Source organism: Hyperoodon ampullatus, assembly GCF_949752795.1.
Source record: "Hyperoodon ampullatus genome assembly, chromosome: 14".
Taxonomy (NCBI): Eukaryota; Metazoa; Chordata; class Mammalia; order Artiodactyla; family Ziphiidae; genus Hyperoodon; species Hyperoodon ampullatus.
In genome coordinates, this window is record NC_136927.1 from 43,020,621 (window position 1) to 43,039,495 (window position 18,875).

Genomic DNA, 18,875 nt, shown 5'->3' on the forward strand with positions numbered 1-18,875 from the left:
CTGCCCAGCAGCCAGCACGGCACCTGGTACAGAATGAGTGACCACAGATGTACGACTGAATTTGACACACAGAACAGAGAGCTAACTAGAGCAGGAGAGAGAGTCCTGGGGGCCTGAATTTTCTCATACTGCCCTTGGGAGCATTCACTTTACTATGTAAACGTGAATATGGATAAGCGACACCGGTGGAGAAGAAAAAGGAAGGATGACACCTAAGAGACTGGGGGTGAAGCAGCAAGTTCGATGCCTCAGCTCCTACACCGACTTCCAAGTGCTGAGGCTGGAAGAGAGCCTGTGACAGCCCCAAAGGAAGGACAGGAGACTGGAAAAGGGGACACTGTGACCAGGGTGTTGTTACAGTGGGTCACACCCCAAGGAGCAGAAGAACAAAAGGAAGGGGCAACTCAAGGAGAGAGCCAGTGACAAAGCCCGCCCTGACCTGCCTGATCACCTGTCCGCTTGCAACACTCCCCGTGGAGAGGAGAGCCTCAGTGCAGAAACACGGAGTGGGCTTCTCAGCCTCAGGCAGCCCTGCCAAGGCCGCTGGGTGGGCGTCGAAGGAGGGTGGGCCAGCTCCCCTAGTCAGAGCAGGAGGGTGAGCATCCCACACCGCCAGCCAGAGGAGCCCACAGAACACACAGAACCAAGAAGTGGTTCTGGTCGTGCTTGGTCACATGAGAAGGAAAAATGCCTCTCTCCTCTCCTCTCCCAGTTAACAAAAGTGCCACAGTTACACACCTTCTGAATGTGAAGGATGTTCAGGGTTACTGCTATGTAACCGAAGCCCAGAGTAAACGAAAACCTGTTGTTCCACCTGTATGCACACCAACCAAGCCTTAGGGCTCTGTGGGAAATCAACCCTTAAGCAAAACATACCCTGGAACTGGATGTGGTGGTGGTACAGGCTTCAAAAGAGATGAGGCCAGCTCTTCTTTCAGAGAGCAACGTGGACAGGTTTCGAATCCGCATCAGTGGCCCCTCACTCTCCCTGCACACACCCATCCTCATCTTCCACCCCGTCTCCCACCGAGCTCTACCCTGACGAGCCGGTTTCAACTTATTCACTGTACTAAATACCAAGAACTCGGTACCCTTAGGTACAACCTAAGAACTAGGTTCTTAAATATTTTAAGCATGAAGGAAAACAGTCTGTGTTTCTCTTTTAAAAACCAAACCAAAACACCACCCTAAATCATGTTTCCCTAGTAGATGGTCACGAGACAGCTTAAAAGTCATGGTGACCAGGCCTGCCCCCCTTCCCCTTTGGCCCCTGCATCCACGCATACATCTGAAGCACGGCCTTCCCCCAGCCTTGCCCCTCCAGCCTCTTCCTGGACACCTCAACTGAATACTAGAGAGCCCAATGCCTCTTGAGGGAGTCTTCCATCTTTGGACAGCTTGGTCAAAAACACAGGGGTCTTCCTATAATTGCTCCTTATTACCCCTGGTCCCACTCTTTGAGGGGAGAAAAACAAGCCTAAGCCTGCTGACACATGACAGTCTTGGGGAGATATGGAGAGAGGGGTCACACTCTTGCCAGTCTCCTCTTGGCTGAAATACACCCCAGGGCCCCTTCCATTTTCTGTGTCACCCTCCCTCGAGAATCCTTGCCATCCTGATCACTCCCCTCTAAACCTACCCTAATTTGTCTGACAAAAAGCAGTACCTAAAATGAAAAACAGCTCGCAACTGCTATGTGTGTCTTAAACTATTAGTTTGAACCATATGAAATTGCTGATATTTGACCGTTTCTGACCTAACAAAACTGCAATTCCATATAATTCAACTTAATACATATGTGCCATCCAAGGTTCACGTTAATCAAAATGGCAGTTGGCTCTTCCCTGCTCCATCTGCAAGGCAGACAAACATACAGGCAGTAAGTACCCTAAATCAGTCTTCAGCCCCTGCCCCCAGCCTGGAAACCACATACTAACACCACCACCAAAAAATCATGCAAGGTACCACACCTCAACCTGAGGGGGCAGGCTAGAGTTCCCACTGTGAAAAGCTGTTCAGATCAACCCACATTTTCTTCTATTTGGCTAAGGCTTAGTTCCCTCCCTCCTCCAGTCAACAGCATAGAACATCCACAAAGTGGAGCCGGCAGGGGAGAACACTGCTAGGTACAGGTTTCAGAGATAGAAAATATCATGGCCACACTGAAGTCCTATCTTACAGAAAGCAAGTCACCCTGCAGCTGTCTAGATGTACCTAAGCCACATCAAAAGAACAGCTCACTGGCAAATCACTGCCCTGGAAAGAAACATCTTAATGTTAAATATAATTCGGTCTTTCTTTTCTTTTTTTTTTTTTTTTTTGGGGCGGGGGGAGGCTGGGAGATAAAGGTATAAAAATTAGCATTTAAGGTATTCCACTCTGAGAGAACAAACAAGTCATAAACGAACCTAAGCAGAACCAAGAATTTAAGTCCAAAAATCTATATATTGTAGCGGGAGCAATCTCTTAGGCAGGGAAGTTTGCACAGCTAAACAGAAAAATTAACAGGGCTGCTGAGAGCAGAAATATTGCCCCAATGAGGGAAGATCTCAGTGAGGAGTGGCAGAAGCCAATCACCTACAAAATGGATACCTGAGGGCCACATAAGGACAGAAATGCAGCACTAGGGGCGCAACAGGGCTTTAAGGATTTCTCAAACCACTTGCGAGGGCAAAGGATGACTCCCAGGGGTAAGGGAGGCACAGTGACTAATGTACCTACCACAGGGACAGCATGTTTTGCCTTGGACTTTACTGAGGAAGTGGAAGCAGGAGGATCAGCAGAAGCAGAGTAAATAGTAAGACTCCCATCTCACAGGCTCTGGAATTCAGGCCGGGAGAAGGTCAATGCAGATGAAAGGAATGGGCCATAACCCATCAGGGGAAAGAGAACGTAGTTTCTGGTAAGAGGCAGTAAGGCTGACTAATATAGCATGGAGGTTATATGAGGGGTAAATGACCATGGGAACCAAGGAACAAAACGTACTCAGAGTTTCCATTTTTTAATAGCCTTTGCATTGGAAACTTGGCTTTTGCTTTGTCATGGATAAGAGAGCTCATTTTAAAACAGGAAATAAGGATTTCTCTGGCCTGAGAGGTTCTGCCACTGGAGTATATGCACCAATGATCAGTGCTAGGGATGAGGTTTAGAAATGACCTGGAAGAGCCAAGTGCACTGTGAAATTGCCAGTAAATGGGCGGCAATGAGAGCAGGCATATGATATTTCATTTAGGGAAAAATCATTCAGATTATCCTTCTCAGATAAGAAGCTCTAAGTTATCAATTATGTCTCAGAAAAAGGACTTAAGAATCACTGCAGATTTTCACCTGAAGACCGACTCAATGTAATGTAAAAATAGTCAGCTACTAACACTGACTTTAGAGGTCAATTTTGGGGGAAAGAAATACACGCTCGACTTTTTTTTTTTAAGATCAAGAATGTCTTTAGGGTCCTGAGTATATTCTAATTTGAATAGTGGCCCTGAGGGAGAGATCAGCACAGTACGATTTTTCCCAAGAATGGATTCTGGAAACATCTGTAGCATTTGTACACAGTCATATGTCCATAAGTGCTGACAGCATTTTACAGGCGCATTTGCTTTGAAAAGTGGTCTCTTCAAAGTTCTGCATAAGCTGTTCTTACCCTATCTACACAATCAGGGCCTAAAGCTGGGGCATGCCAAGTCCCATCAACCTCCTGGGGCCCAGCGGATTATTTAGAAGCTAATATAGTCATGGAAACAAGCCGTCACAGGCCACCAAGAAGGGCAGAAAGAGCCTCTTGGGGAGGCTCTGCCACAAATAACAAGCTCATCCAGGCAATGGGCTACACCCTGGACAGCTCTGTGCCAGGCTGAAACAAGAGTTACACAAGAGAGGGGAGCCCGGCCAGGGCCAGGCATAACTCCTGTAAAGAAAACTGTGAGGAAAAGCAGTGTGAAATGACGTGTGTGTGTGTGTGTGTGTGTGCAGGCGCGTGTGTGTTTTCAGCTAGCAGAACGAATGTCAGATTTTGGTTAATTCAACTTTTTATCATTCCCTATTACACCATCTTGGTACTAGCACCAACAAGCCACGTGACCTTGGGTAAACTAACATCTCTGAACATTAATTTCCTCTTCTGTAAAACAGGAGAACTATTATTAGTACTTACACCTCACAGGCCAGTTGAGAGAATTAAATAACATAAGCAAATAACATGGTGCCTGGCATGCAATGTGTCTTCTACAAATAGAAGCTATTATTTTATCATTATTATTAACAAAATAACCAAAAAATGCTAACCCTAAACCCCAAGCTGGTGAAACCTGCCAACAGCAGGCCAAAATCTTTCCAACTGGCTACAGTCAGGGCTGTTGACACAGGAGAGCTAACAATCCCCCAGGGTGAGCTCTACCAGTCCACCTGCTGCAGAGTTGCTCCCATGTCCTCCTGATTCTAAAAGCCAGAGAAGAACAAACCCGTCGCAGGAAAGTCCAAGGCCATTTTTTTCTAGTGTACTAGCTGGCTTAAAGGACACAGAGAAATATTCTAATCACTAGAGTTTTTCAAAAGTCCTACCTCTTTGCTCCAAACCAGCTTCCTTTCTCTCACTGAGACGCCTCTTTGGAATATGCCGTCACAGCCTCATCTCTTACCTCCCCCAAAGCTCCTTTTTAATCATGATTTTGTGTGTGTGTGTGTGTGTGTGTGTGTTTTTAATTTTCCCTGTTTCGAAATGGAGAGAGAGGGAGCAGTTGGGAGGGGGCAGTGGAGAAAGCATGTTCTGACAACACAGAAGGCAGTAATTAAATATCAGTCCAATTTTTTCTGAACATTAAATTAGAAAATAAAAGCCAGTTTACCTGACGCTGAAGTAACTATAAACTGCTGTAACCCCAGATAAACTTCTAAATTGTCCTGAAGAACTGGAAACTGAAAACAAAGAAACAAAGATTTAAAAACTAAAAAACAAACAAAAAAACCCATCATAAATGTGAATTGTAACAGCATTTCAACAATGAAAGGAGTACCTATGGTGGGGAGGAACAGGATAAAAAACTTTTCTCTGGGAAGCTTTATATGCAGCCAAGAAGAGGTGGCACCCTTCAGCACCTCCCACCCCCGACAATTTCTACAATTGAAACCACCAGTTAATATTTGGAATAAGAAAGAAAATAACACACCAGTTTGATACTTTTTCTAAACAAAGCGCTGGATGCTGGGTATGATTATTATGACTATTATGTTCTTAAAAGAGGACATCCAGCCCCCAAATGATCTACACCTTCTAGAGCTCTGAGACAGGGCCCACCTCCCTTCAAGTCCAAGGAAAACCCTGCCTTTGAAAGCAATAGCAGATATGCCTTATTAAAGTGCATGGCAGAGTGAAAAGACAGCCAAATTATTTGGAGTCAGTTTGCCTTACTCATTTAGCAGACAGGACCTTCATAACCAGAGCTCTACCTTTTCTTTCTAAAGCTGCTAACTCACCATTAAGATAAAATTAAGATGTTAATACGACAGGTCCCAAAGAAAGGCAGATGGCAAAATATAAAATGGCACTCTCCATAAGAGAATACAAGATATAGCTGGGCTGTGCAATGCAAAGCTGACCCTAATAAATTATCCTGCCTCTAGAGGAGAGATGGACTTAATGAAATCTCCTCAAATAACAAACACCACTTAGTAAATGAAATCAGTCCTTATGACTAAGGATTCTAGCACATAAACACAGGCAGAGAGTACCCAGCAAATAATTTGTCAAGAGTGAGCTTTACAAAGGCTAACTTTTCAACAATGTAATTTTTATAAATATATCTTCCACTTGGCTTAGCCACTTCTGAGCTACTGATGAAAGCATTAGTAAAATTCATATTACACCCAAGAGTTTAGGAAAGAAAAACAGAGCTTCCAAATGTTGATTTTAAAATATCTGGGGGACATGTTAACATTTTTAAATTTGAGGGTCAGTTATGGTAATTATTGTTCTGTTTAAAATACATACATTTTATAATACTGGTGAGCAAAAAAGCCTTACTACTCGTGCTATATGCAGGGAAATAATTAGGCTCTTCGTTCCCCTCCAAGTGGTGAGTTACCAGTGTTGAGAAGGCGTGTGTGGGAAGGAGCTCCATCACTTTGGCCACTACCTCCAAGCTCTGGCGTAAGTACCGCTGCCACTCTGTCTGCTGCTGCGGGGCAAACACAGAAGGATCAGCTCTCCCAGACAGGCAGAGTCTCATCATCTTCCCTGCCAACCTGTCCTCAACCTCAAGTCCACTCTCAGACATAAATATGTGAAGAAATAGCAAATGATGGAACCAGGTTATTTGGTACTTTAAAAAGGCTAAGCTAAAAAAATTTTTTTAATCCAATGAATTAATTTCACAAGAAGCTATTTCCTCAAAAAGCAAATGATCCACATAGAATGACCTACTTTTCTCCCTACTGTCATAGGAATAAGATATTTTTAAAAAGCCAACTGTGAAATGCTCAAGTCCCCTTTACATCATCCCAGCTATAGGAATTGGTTCATTACCTTCTGAGACAGCCTGTTACTAAGCACGTATAAGTATAACCAACCACACCAGTGCAAGGCAAAGTATGGTCCTCAGACAGGCAGCATCAGCATCTCCTGGTGGTTTGTCATAAATGCAAACTCTGTGCCCCCACCCCAGACCTCCTGAATCAAAGTCTATTTAACAAGCTGTCCCAGTGATTCTTATCCAGGCTAAAATATGAGATGCACTGGCCTATATCAAACAGGTAACAGGAAGTGAAACTAAAATTCACCAAGCCTCGGGCTTCCCTGGTGGCGCAGTGGTTGGAAGTCCGCCTGCCGATGCAGGGGACACGGGTTTGTGCCCTGGTCCGGCAGGATCCCACATGCTGCGGAGCGGCTGGGCCCATGAGCCATGGCCGCTGAGCCTGCGTGTCCGGAGCCTGTGCTCCGCAACAGGAGAGGCCCCAACAGTGAGAGGCCCGCGTACCACAAAAAAAAAAAAAAAAAAAAAAAAAAAAATTCACCAAGCCTCTACTATCCACCAGGCACGTGGTCAGTACATCCACGTGTGCTACCCTCACATGTAACCGTCAACACAGGTCAGTTCAGATATATCCTTCCTCTTTTGGGAGATGAGGAAATTAAAGCTTAGAGAAATTCAGTGACCAGACCTCTACCCCCTTCCTACCCAGGGTTGCAGAGATTCAAATCCAGGCCATCTGATTCCAAGTACAAGGCTATTTTGAACCCAAATATGGCTTCCCTCAAGGTCCTGACCACACCACAGTGGCTGTTATTTTGAGAGTCATACCAGTGACCTGAAATTTTTTAAATGCATGGTGCTTAAGAAAAAGGAACACTGGAGTTGTGTCCTTAAAGACATTTTCCTTACAAACGTTGGGCACACCAGCATCATTAAATTCAAGATTGATTTTAAGAGATACCTGTTTACAAAATATATATAGTCAAAAGAGACATCCTTTCATTCTAGCCTTATCATTTAAGTATCTCTTTAACTATTTCCACCAGCATCCAGCTAGCTTTTATTTGTTGCCCAGAGTGTGGGTGCAAGGCAGGGGAAACAGGAGGTAGATGCAGAGTTCTTACTAAACCACTTTTCACTGTACATATGGTTTTCTCTACTTACTTCTCTAGTCCATATAGGTAAATGCCTGTACAACTTTTTTTTACAGTTAATGAACCCAAAGAGACCAGTCGGATACAAATTTCAAATGCATAACTCAAATAAGACCACTCTGGCTTAAAAATAATCTCCAGAGCAAAGGGCCATGGGTTCCAAGGCTCCATTTCGATTCATACCACAGCATGACAGTGATTAAGGTCAATTAGGATGTGCTGCTTACATCGTCATCCAGTGTCTCATCATCCAACTCCTCCAACTGGGCCTGGTTGTATCTGAACTGGATTCGATTCAACACCTCCGTGAGCAAGAGGACTAGGGCGTCTTCGTACCTATGTGGCAGGGAGAAATTCAACATCAGATGAAAGGAGGCTTTTAGCCTAGGATTTCAAAAAGGCCTCCTGTACTGTGAAGGGAATGGTGCCTGTGTTGGATCACCATACACAAGAAGCATCTAAACTAAACTTAGTTTATGGTTTTGCAAGTGCTATGTGAGAGTGGAACAGTAGCAGGGGTGTTTGTTTATTTATTTAACTATGTTCCAGGCGTAGAACATACTGGATTGAACCTTCTTGACGGTTGGAACCTTTTATCATTATATAATGTCCTTCTCTGCCTCAGGGAGCAATTTTTGTCTTAAATCTGTTTTGTCTGATATTAGTATAGCTACCCTTGCTCTCTTTTGGTTATTGTTTGCATGGAATATCTTTTTCTATCTTTTTACTTTAAACCTATTCGTGTCTAAAATTCAAGTGAGTGTCTTGAACAACATGTAGTTGGATCATGTTTTTTAAGCCATTTTGCCAATCTTTGCTTTTTAACTGGAGAAGTTAATCCTTTACATTTAATGTAATTACCAATAAGGAAGGACTTACTTCTGCCATTCTGCCATTTGTTTTCTCTGTATCTTTTTTTCCTCAATTCCTCCAGTACTGCCTCCTTTTGTGTTAAATAGATATTTTCTACTGTGCTATTTTAATTCCCTTGCCATTTCTTTTACCAAATATTTTTGAAGTTTTTTTTCTCAGTGGTTGCCCTGAGAATTATAAGTACTATCTATAAATATCTATTAATTCAATGATTCAGTCCTTTTAACAACTGTGACAGGTAGGTGGTATTATCGGTACTTTTCTGATGAGGAAACTACAGTTAACAGAAGCTAAATAAACTGCCCAAGGTCACAAAGCTAGCTGGTTTGAACCCAGAGCTCCCTAACTCAACATGTCATGTTCTTCTCTCTACACATAAACCACCAACAGGCTTGGAGCCTGCTCCACCCACTCCAGAAAACCTCAATTCTAGTCAATTTGTAAGAACACTTAAAACCTAAAAGGAGAGATGGAAAAAGCCTAAGGGAACAATGACCCTTTGATCTATGTCTAAGAATAATTTCTCAAAGAAACATGTGGAGCCCTAGGCTTGGATATTTCCCACATGTGATAAGAACCTAACTCAGAAGACACCATAGTTCTATGTGACAGTTGCTACCACAAGGGCCAACAAACCACTACTTTTCAAGAACAAATCAAGTAGCCTGAATGCTTGCCTGTCCTGAAATGTTTCTATGAGAAGTTCAGAGCTCGTCTTACTCACAAGGCAAACCAGCCATGCTGGTTATTCAGCTCTCAGTGCCAGTCCACTCTCCACGTTTTGTGATGCTGGGACTCAGACTACACAAAGCACATTTCTCCTCTGCCTGTTAGGCTCTGTCAACAGGGGCACTGGAGGAAAACTGGAAGGCAGAAGGAGGGGCAAAGGGACCCCATTCTTCCTGTGGGCTTGCTGTCCTGGCCAGTGTCACCCCAACAATGGTCACCTGGCAGTAATAATTGGTTCCAGCTTCCACATTCCCCAAACCAGCCCCATCACGAACTCTCAGAGGTGCTAGCAGCAGCCAGGTTACATCTTCTCCTCAAAGGATTAAGTCCCAGCTCCCTGAGGCCTCTCCTCTGAGCTCCCGTGGCAGTTGGGTGATACCCTCTCCTCAGAGATCTGAGCTCTAGCTGCATGGGGGCCGTCCCTCTGATATTTGACATTTTAATGACCCCAACACCTCTTTCCTTTGTACCGCTAGCCCTAGTGGTGGAGCTGCTTCCCAGTTATCATCTGTGTTGTCTCAGTGGTCAAGGACATATGGAAAGAAGTCATTTGGTGGGACCTCTGGGAAAGCTTCTTTTGTCTAACCTCTCCCTCTTATTCCTGCTGCCTGAATCATAGGTGTGATGTCTATAGATTCAGCATCCATCTTTGACCATAAGGTGACTGTGGAGATGGAAGCCATGCCTAAGGCTGGTAGAACAACAGGTAAAGGGATCCAAATATTAATTGACAGGGACTTCCCTGGCAGTCCAGTGGTTAAGACTCCACGCTCCCAATGCAGGGGGCACGGATTCAATCCCTGGTCGGGGAACTAAGATCCTGCATGCCGCACGGTGCGGCCTAAAAAAAAGACAAACAAACAACAAAATATTAACTGACATACCAAAAAAAAGGAGACACTGAACATTTGTCAAGGGAAAGAAAATCAACAGATTGTCATAGATGTTGAATTATCGAAGATTTTTAAAGCAGCTATTATAACCATCCTCCATGAGGTTCTTTCAGCTGGAAGGTGTTTTGGACTGAACTGTGTCCACTCAAAATTCATATGTTGAGGGACTTCCCTGGTGGCGTAGCGGTTAAGAATCTGCCTGCCAATGCAGAGGACATGGGTTCAGTTGCTGGTCCAGAAAGATCCCACATGCCGTGGAGCAACTAAAAGTCCGTGTGCCACAACTACTGAGCCTATGTGCTGCAACTACTGAAGCTTGCGCACCTAGAGCCCATGCTCCGCAACAAGAGAAGCCACCGCAATGAGAAGCCCGCACACTGCAACGAAGAGTAGCCCCTACTCGCCGCAACTAGAGAAAGCCTGCGTGCAGCAACGAAGACCCAATGCTGCGAAGACCCAACGAAGACCCAATTTATTTAGATAGATAGATAGATAGATAGAAAGAAAGATAGATAGATAAATTCATACACTGAAGCCCTCTCAGTGTGACTGTATTGGAGACAAGGCCTAAAAAAGTTAATAAAAGTTAAGTGAGATCATAAGGGTGGGGCGGGCCTTAATCCACTTCTATGAAGAGGAGGAGACATGAGGAAGTAGGAGCGAGCTGCTCACTCTCCCCACTCCCTGTTCATGCACAGAAGAGAGGCCATGTGAGGTCACAGAGGGAAGGCAGCGTCTGCAAGCCAGGGAGAGCCCTCACCAAAAACCAAATCTGCCAGCACCCTGATCCATGACTTCCAGTCTCCAGAAGTATGAGAAAATTAATTTCTGTTGTTTAAGCCACCCAGCCAGTGGTATTTTGTTATGGCAGCCCGAGCTGATTAAAATAGAAGGTAAAGGATAATGAAAAAGAAACCTGAAACTTCAAGAATGAAGGGAAAGCAAGAGAACTGACAAATCTCTTGGTAAATACAACAGACTGTTTCTCTATTGTTTCTCTTAAGATCTTTAAAATATGAATGTTGGATGAAAGCAAAAACAGAACACTGTCTGATGGGGTTTTCAATGTACACAGATGTAAAATATATGGCAGCCTCAATACAAAGAAGGGAGGGCAAAAAGATCTATATGGTGATGAGGTTCCTGTATCACACTTGAAGTGGTAGTATGTTAACTTGAAAAATTAAATATATATGGTTTGTGTGTGTGTGTGTGTGGTACGCGGGCCTTTCACTGTTGTGGCCTCTCCCGTTGCGGAGCACAGGCTCCGGACGCGCAGGCTCAGCGGCCATGGCTCACGGGCCCAGCCACTCCGCGGCATGTGGAATCCTCCCGGACCGAGGCACGAGCCCGTGTCCCCTGCATCGGTAGGCGGACTCTCAACCACTGCATCACCAGGGAAGCCCGTATATGTATTTTAATATACAGAGCAACCACTTAAAAAACTCACATAAAGAGATACAGTCAAACACTCAATAGATACATTGAAAAGGAAAACTGAACTTGTGTGAAACAAGAGAGTCTCAAAATAAATGAAGCAAAAACTGATAGAACTGAAAGCAGATGTAGACAAATCCACAATTATACCTGGGAGAATTCACCTCTCTCTCAGTAACTGATAGAACAAACCGGATAAAGACAACATGTAGAACACCATCAACCAACCTGACCTAACTGACATATCTAGAACACTCCACCCAACAACAGCAGAATGCACACTCTTTTCAAGTGCACAATGAACAATCACCAAGAAGACTAGGTCATAAAACAAACCTTAACAAATTGAAAAGAACTGAAATCACCCAAAATGTGTTTGCAGATCATAATCAACTAGAAAACAATAATGAGAAGACATATAGAAAATCCCCAAATATTTGGAAATTAAACAACAAAGAGGAACTCAAGAGAAATTACAAAATATTTTAAATTGAATGGAAAGGAAAATAAAACATATTAAAATTTGATAAAGCTAAAGCAGTGCTCGGAGAGAAACTTATAGCATTACATGGTTAAATATACAATGCAAATAAACCTATAGACCTGGGTGGCTCAAGCCACAAATGTGATTCCAAAAGCACCTCAACTTCTTCTGAGAGTTAAATAAAATTATACACGTTAAGGTGACTACATAGTAGGTGTTTGTAAACATATGATGAATGAAAGAACAAGAGAACAAACAAATGAATAAACACGCAGGCAATAAATAAACAAAACTACAAGTCAGATAACTATGAAGCACTGAAGCATAGTCCTGGATAGCTTTTTCAACTCAATGAAATAACTAAGATTCCATTCCCTTGCTCTCTGGGGCAGTCAACAGCATGAATTTCTCGTAGCAAGAGCTAGAAAGCTACTGAAGTCCTGGTACAACCCTAGTTAATACCTTTTATTAACTGTATCAAAATGCCATGTGTCACAATGGCACTTCCTCTCTATTCAGCAGAAAAACCCACTCAGAAAAAAAGGGCAGCAATTTTTCTCACGCTTACCCACATTTGTTTATAGTTCAATTGAATGTCACCCAGAATCCCTGGCAGGTCTATGGCCAGCACTTCCCAGTACTTTCATGACAAAGGGGTTCACAGGACATGACTCAATAACTTCAGGTTGCTTAACTCACTTCAGGTTTCCTAATCTTCCTGTAAAAGTAAGTTTCTACACAGGTGTCTCCCCTCACATTGACAAGCATAGAGAGAAGGGAGTGAGAGAGAAAAGGGACGAGAACCAATACTTATTTACTGAACACCTACGGTCAGCCAAGGTACTTTACACACACTGGTTCATTTAATCTGCTCAACAACTTGTAAAGTAGGAACAACCGTTCCCAAAGTACAAAGAGGAGAAAAGGAGACTGAAATTTAGGTCTTCCCACACCACAGATTCAAAATGGCAAACCTGGACAGTAAACCCCATTAGCAATTTTGTTCAACTGGGTATGTTACAGAACATTTATTCCGTTAACACTGGGACTCAAGTTCTCTAAGTCCCCACCAGTTCTGATCAAGAAACTCTTGAGCATCCTCACTGAACAAGGAACATGCAGAGCTCCAATTTCCAAGCTCCTAGGACCAAAAATAAATCCATGTACATTTGTGCTTCTAAATTCGTAGCCTACAATGCCTATCACTTTGTTGTGATGAATGATGCAAAACCTTTAAACCACAAGGGACAGGAACTGAATGCTGTCTCTGTGACTTAACCACACCTACGTTTTGCATTTAAGATACTAAGAAAACATTCTTGACTACTTCCTGCAAGATCAGTTGCTTCTGAAATTCTGGCTCAAGCCACAAAAGCCCCCCAACTTCTTTCAGATACCATTTTCTCAGTTGAAAAACATTTGATTGCATTTACATGCTCTTCATTAAAATGAATGTGGTAATTATCTGTAGCCAGTGCTCTTTATCAGTTGCTTCTGCAAAACAGTGTATCTCTAATATATTGGGATCTCTCATATAACCTAGAGCAGTGGTTTAACTTTCATTTAAAATTTTTTCAGGGCTTCCCTCGTGGCGCAGTGGTTAAGAATCCGCCTGCCAATGCAGGGGACATGGGTTGGAGCCCTGGGCCGGGAAGATCCCACATGCCGCGGAGCAACTGAGCCCGTGCGCCACAACTACTGAGCCTGCACTCTAGAGGCCGAGAGCCACAAATACTGAGCCCACATGCTGCAACTACTGAAGCCCACGTGCCTAGAGCCCATGCTCTGCAACAAAGAGAAGCCACCGCAATGAGAAGCCCGCGCGCCGCAACAGAGGAGCCCCAGCTCGCCGCAACTAGAGAAAGCCCATGTGCAGCAACGAAGACCCAACGCAGCCAAAAATAAATATATTTTTAAATAAATAATTTTTAATAAATAAATTTTAAGAATAAATCAATAAATTTTTTCAGTGCACACTTGTGTAAATATACAGCATAAGAGGTGAAAGGAAAAGCATGTTAAGTTAAAGTTCAACTATTTTCTTTGCACACCTCAGCAGACTTCACCCTTTTTTGTAGTCTACTACCTTAGACCACTAGAGGGTGTCTGACTGACAAGCAGCTCCCCAGATGATGGTTACCATTTAACAGCATAAACCACAGACAAGCTTTGAAGGTTTGGGGTTTTTTTGTTTTTTAAAGGCATAAAAGTGTTATACATGTACGTTTAAAAAAAAAAGTCATGAAAAATTAGAAAGCCTTATTTAGGATAATAACCAAATGATCAATGAGAAAAATCCCTAGTGCTTTTTTTGAAATTGGAGTACAGTTGCTTTACAATATTGTGTTAGTTTATACTGTACAGCAAAGTGAATCAGCTGTATATATGTATACATATACATGAATGTATATACATATACATATATCCCCTCTTTTAAGGATTTCCTTCTCATTTAGGTCACCACAGAGCACTGAGTAGAGTTCCCTGTGCTACACAGTAGGTTCTCATTAGTTATCTATTTTATACACAGTACCAATAGTGTATATATGTCAATCCCAATTTCCCAAATCATCCCACCCCTAGTGTTTAAAGCGGTCAGCAAGAACCACTGACAACTGTGACAACAGATGACAGATGCCTAGGCAGGCAAGACAACATCTGCAAGTGGGCTGAAGGTCTTTGCTATCCAGGGACCCTGTCATTTAACTCCACAGTCACCACCTCAGTCAAATGACAGCAACATCTTCTATTACTTATTATTACTGTGTAGTCATTACTGTGTCCATTTATTGAGTGCCTAATACATGATCGATAGTGTGCCAGGTATTTTATATACAATTTCCTTGAATCCTAGCCATTCTGCAAAAGAGGTATCAGTATTAGTATGCTCATTTTGCAAGAGGAAATGTGATTACCATGTAACTTGACCAAACGTAACACTGCTGCCATGAAGCAGAAAAGAAATTTAAACTGCACCACTGCTCCTTCTATTGGTGCAACAGTCTGCACAAGTATATATTTTCTCAATGGAACCATATTCTCCACACCTAAAGCACATTTGTACTGTGCTTTAAAAAGCATTTTCATATTAATCATGTCCTCAGTTTATTCTTCCAACAAGCCTGAGATATGTGAAAGAATATCTGCCACTTAAATATAGCAAAATCAGGCACAGTCCCAGAACCAAAGGATGCAACTGCTCAGCATACAAGAAAGAGAATTTGGCGGAAGTGCCTTTTCTTTGAACAATCTCATTCAACAAAACAATTACTCACAGTTGGCAAATTCACCAAAAACAGGATCCACTGTTGTGTAAGAAGGTTTCTGACACACAAATCAACTACCCATAACCACATGTGACCTGACACCATAACAAGCTGGAAGCTATTTTGCAATCACAAAAATAGTTTTGGGAATGAAAGTGCAAATGCTAAACTTGGAATGCAAATACTGTTTTGAATTTTAAAAATGCATAAAACCTCAGCAATGGAAAGGGTTTTAGAGGTTCAGTCCAACTCTCCCCAGTTGCGGGGGGGGGGTCTCCTCACCACCTCCATTTGGCACATTTCTGGGGGAGGGGCGTTCACTATCTCCACCATCAACCACTAATACTATTTACTGAGCATTTGTAATGTGCTGAGCATTCTAGATATATTAGCTTCAAATAATTAGATATATAATGACCACAGTGTATAGGAACCATACTTTCTGCCTGCAAACAAGAAAAAATGGGCTTGAGAAATGTGGGAAAAAAATATTTCCCCATTTTCTGTTTTTTAAAATAAAATTAGAAGTATAAAAATGATTATCTCTGGATTGCGGGATTATAGATAACTTTCCTTTGTATTTTTCTATCTTTGCTAGTTTTTAAAATAAATATTTTTTTCCTGACAAGTATTTATTACTTTATTCGGGAAATTTTCAAGCACATACAAAAGGAGTGAGGCTATAATGAACCCCAAGTTCCTATCAACTAAGTTCAACACCAATTATCAACACATGGCCAACCCACTTCCACCTCTATCCCCAGGGAATTATTTTAAAGCAAATCCCAGATATCATATCATTTTATCCAATAAATACTTCAGGTTGTATCTCTAAAATAAGGGCCATGGGGGAGGATGGGGACCACAAAAACATTATCATACCGAAAAAATTAACAATACATATTACTTTTTTAATCAGAAAAATGTGTTTTTAAAAAATGAGATATTTAAGGGGAAGAAAGAAGAAAATGCTCAATGGCTTTACTACCTAAACAGCTTACATGACTCAGTTTCACTAAAGAGGTCTGACTGCATGGTTGTCTCTTTAGGCCACAAGAAAAACTGACAAAAATGTTTATTTCTAGTTATAAATGTTTCTGCGGTTTACCTGTTGAGAACTGCTTCCTTGTCTCCCAGACGGCTTTTAATTTTACTTGTCAGATAGTCCAAAAAGAGCGTCCAGATATCCAAACAAGAGAAGTAACCTTCATGAGTAGGCTATGGTGCAAAAGAAATCCAGACAATGAAATTACTTAATGCAACTACTCCTTAGAAACACACCCACCAGTGTTTCCATCCACCAGAATGCTACAACCATAAGCCTAGGTTCCCTCGGCTTCTTGGTAACCACAATTGGTGTCTTTTATTCGGTCTTCACGATTGGGCCCTGTTGAACCTAACAAGACAAGGGTACCATGGAACACATCATTAAGGAGATACTGTACTATGCAGGGCAAACCAATTTACAAAATAAGCCAAGCGAACACCTGTTTTAAAGTCTGAGACTGTGATGCGGACAGCTCTTACAGATCATCCAATTCAAATCTGTTTTAGAGAAAAAGAAACTGAGATCCAGAGATATGTTCAAGGTCACGGGTAGGAACAGGTCCCTTTACCCCCAGCCAATGCTCTTTCCACTACATACTATTACAAAACCAAAACTAAGTTTCAGTGGCTCCAAAGTGACAAGTTTACACATTTGAACATTAGGAAAGTAACACCTGCAGTCTTCCTACATAACAGATTGAAAATGAGCTCGTTAAGACTGACCTACAGGCTTTAGCTCATCTGCAAAGTAGACGTGTCAAACAGGCTAATAGCAACCTCTTACCAGGTGTCCATAAGGACAAAGTAAGAAGAAAAGAGCAAGTCTTTGTAGGGTCCTAGTGCCTGGACCACTGCACTGATCAACTTTCTCAAGAGCCTTGAGATTCTATTTCATGCAAAATCCAAGCACTATATTCTCCAACATCTAGTCCTTCTCACACATATTCAGTTTCATCTGTGGCCCCCCAATCCCTTATATATCCACTCAAATTCTTGCTACCTATAAGAACTCTTTGGCTTTACTCGTGATTACTTCATCAAACCACATATTTTGATGGTAGGATTAGATATGGAAAGAAATAATACCATCATCTTCTTGAGTCAGTTTCCTTCCATCTCTGAGCCAAAGAAATCCAGAAGTTTACAACGGCATGTATGCAATCTGTCCAAGAGATAACTACCAATGACGGTGGTGGTGTACCCAGGCTGAGTCTGAGACAGAAAAACTGTAAACTTAAAAAATGTGGCAGACCCCACTCACAAGCCACAGGGCAGCTCTGGAACTGGACTGCTACAGCTCAATCAGGACCACTGGCAGGGCCATCCTCAGAACACGAAATGAACCAGAAGAATAAGCAGAAAAAACAATAAGCCGTGTGGAAATAATATGGGTAGCTTGTGGACAGGCACTTGACTTGCAGCCAGGAGATGTAGTCTTGTCCTGGCTTTGGCTTGCTGTGCTTCCAGTAAGGAGGTCACCCAGACGCCCTTCCTTGCTTTGAAAATAAATACCTACCAGATCCCTCACCAAAAAATATAACTGATCAGATGCACGTGGAGGTGCTTTTGAGAAAAGCCACCATATAAATCCAAGTGTTATGGCTATGTCAAAGTAGTTTACAATTATACACGCCTTTCTCATGCGTTTGAATTGAGGATTTACTGTGTGGCTCAAGGCTGGAAAAAAAGTTGGGCAAATACACCCTCTGTAGGACCTGAAACACTACCATTCACATCCACCTCTACAGGCCCCACTGTGAGGCCTTATGCACTGCCCACAATCTGGCCTTTGACAATTTCTCTGGGCACAGATTGCTAAGGTCACAAAGCCAATAGGCTGACTGCACTTTTGGAGTCACACAACTTTGCAGAGCCCTCATGGACCCATTTTTAAAATGTACCCATACTCAGATTTTTTACTTTTCAGATTCCAGGGCTGGTTAGTCACTAAAGATCCTGGCAAGTTCCTTTAAAAAACTAATGATACTACTCTTCTCTCCAAGTGGTTTGTTTTGATTTGCATAGGTCTATTTGATCTTCACAACAGTCCTGGAAAGCGGAGATGTCTTTCTTCTTCCCATTTTACAGATAAAGAAACCAGAAGTCAAGTCATCTGCCCAAGGTGACAAGATAAAGAACAAAAACAGAACTAGACTGTGGATCGTAAGACTCCCCCAGTCCAGACCCTTCCCCCTATGCCATACTATCTCAGGCATGTTTTAAGAAGAAGGGGCAAAATGGAAACTGCAAGACCAAGAAGGAATTGGTAATGATACAGCAAGAGAAGGAGCAGGAAGACAGAAACCATATGTTTATACAGACACCTCAGGGGCTCAGCAATGGTGGAGGCAAACACCTGGTGAGCAATAGGGGCTGGAGGGACTGTGGCAGGACACTTAGGTGAAAGAAAAAATGCAGAAAAGTAAACAGAAGAGAGGAAATGGTTACAGGAAGATACTACCACCATCTTTATTTTATTACTATTCTTTAAAAATATGTTGGGCTTCCCTGGTGGCGCAGTGGTT

The 18,875-nt window shown here is 42.5% G+C and overlaps 1 protein-coding gene across 2 annotated transcripts in view; it reads right to left on the reverse strand.

Moving 5' to 3' along the window:
* The window catches only part of XPO6 (exportin 6), a gene marked incomplete at its 5' end in the record, with an annotated part of 73,608 nt that overhangs the window by 26,303 nt on the left and 28,430 nt on the right, over positions 1-18,875 (reverse strand). The window contains 4 exons of one of the 2 annotated variants that reach the window (XM_079719914.1): positions 4,845-4,914; positions 6,081-6,170; positions 7,849-7,957; positions 16,412-16,521. In XM_079719914.1, coding sequence (XP_079576040.1) covers positions 4,845-4,914; positions 6,081-6,170; positions 7,849-7,957; positions 16,412-16,521 — 379 coding nt within the window. Of the gene's footprint in view, positions 1-4,844; positions 4,915-6,080; positions 6,174-7,848; positions 7,958-16,411; positions 16,522-18,875 lie in introns of both variants that reach the window. The other variant, XM_079719913.1, reaches the window with a different exon arrangement.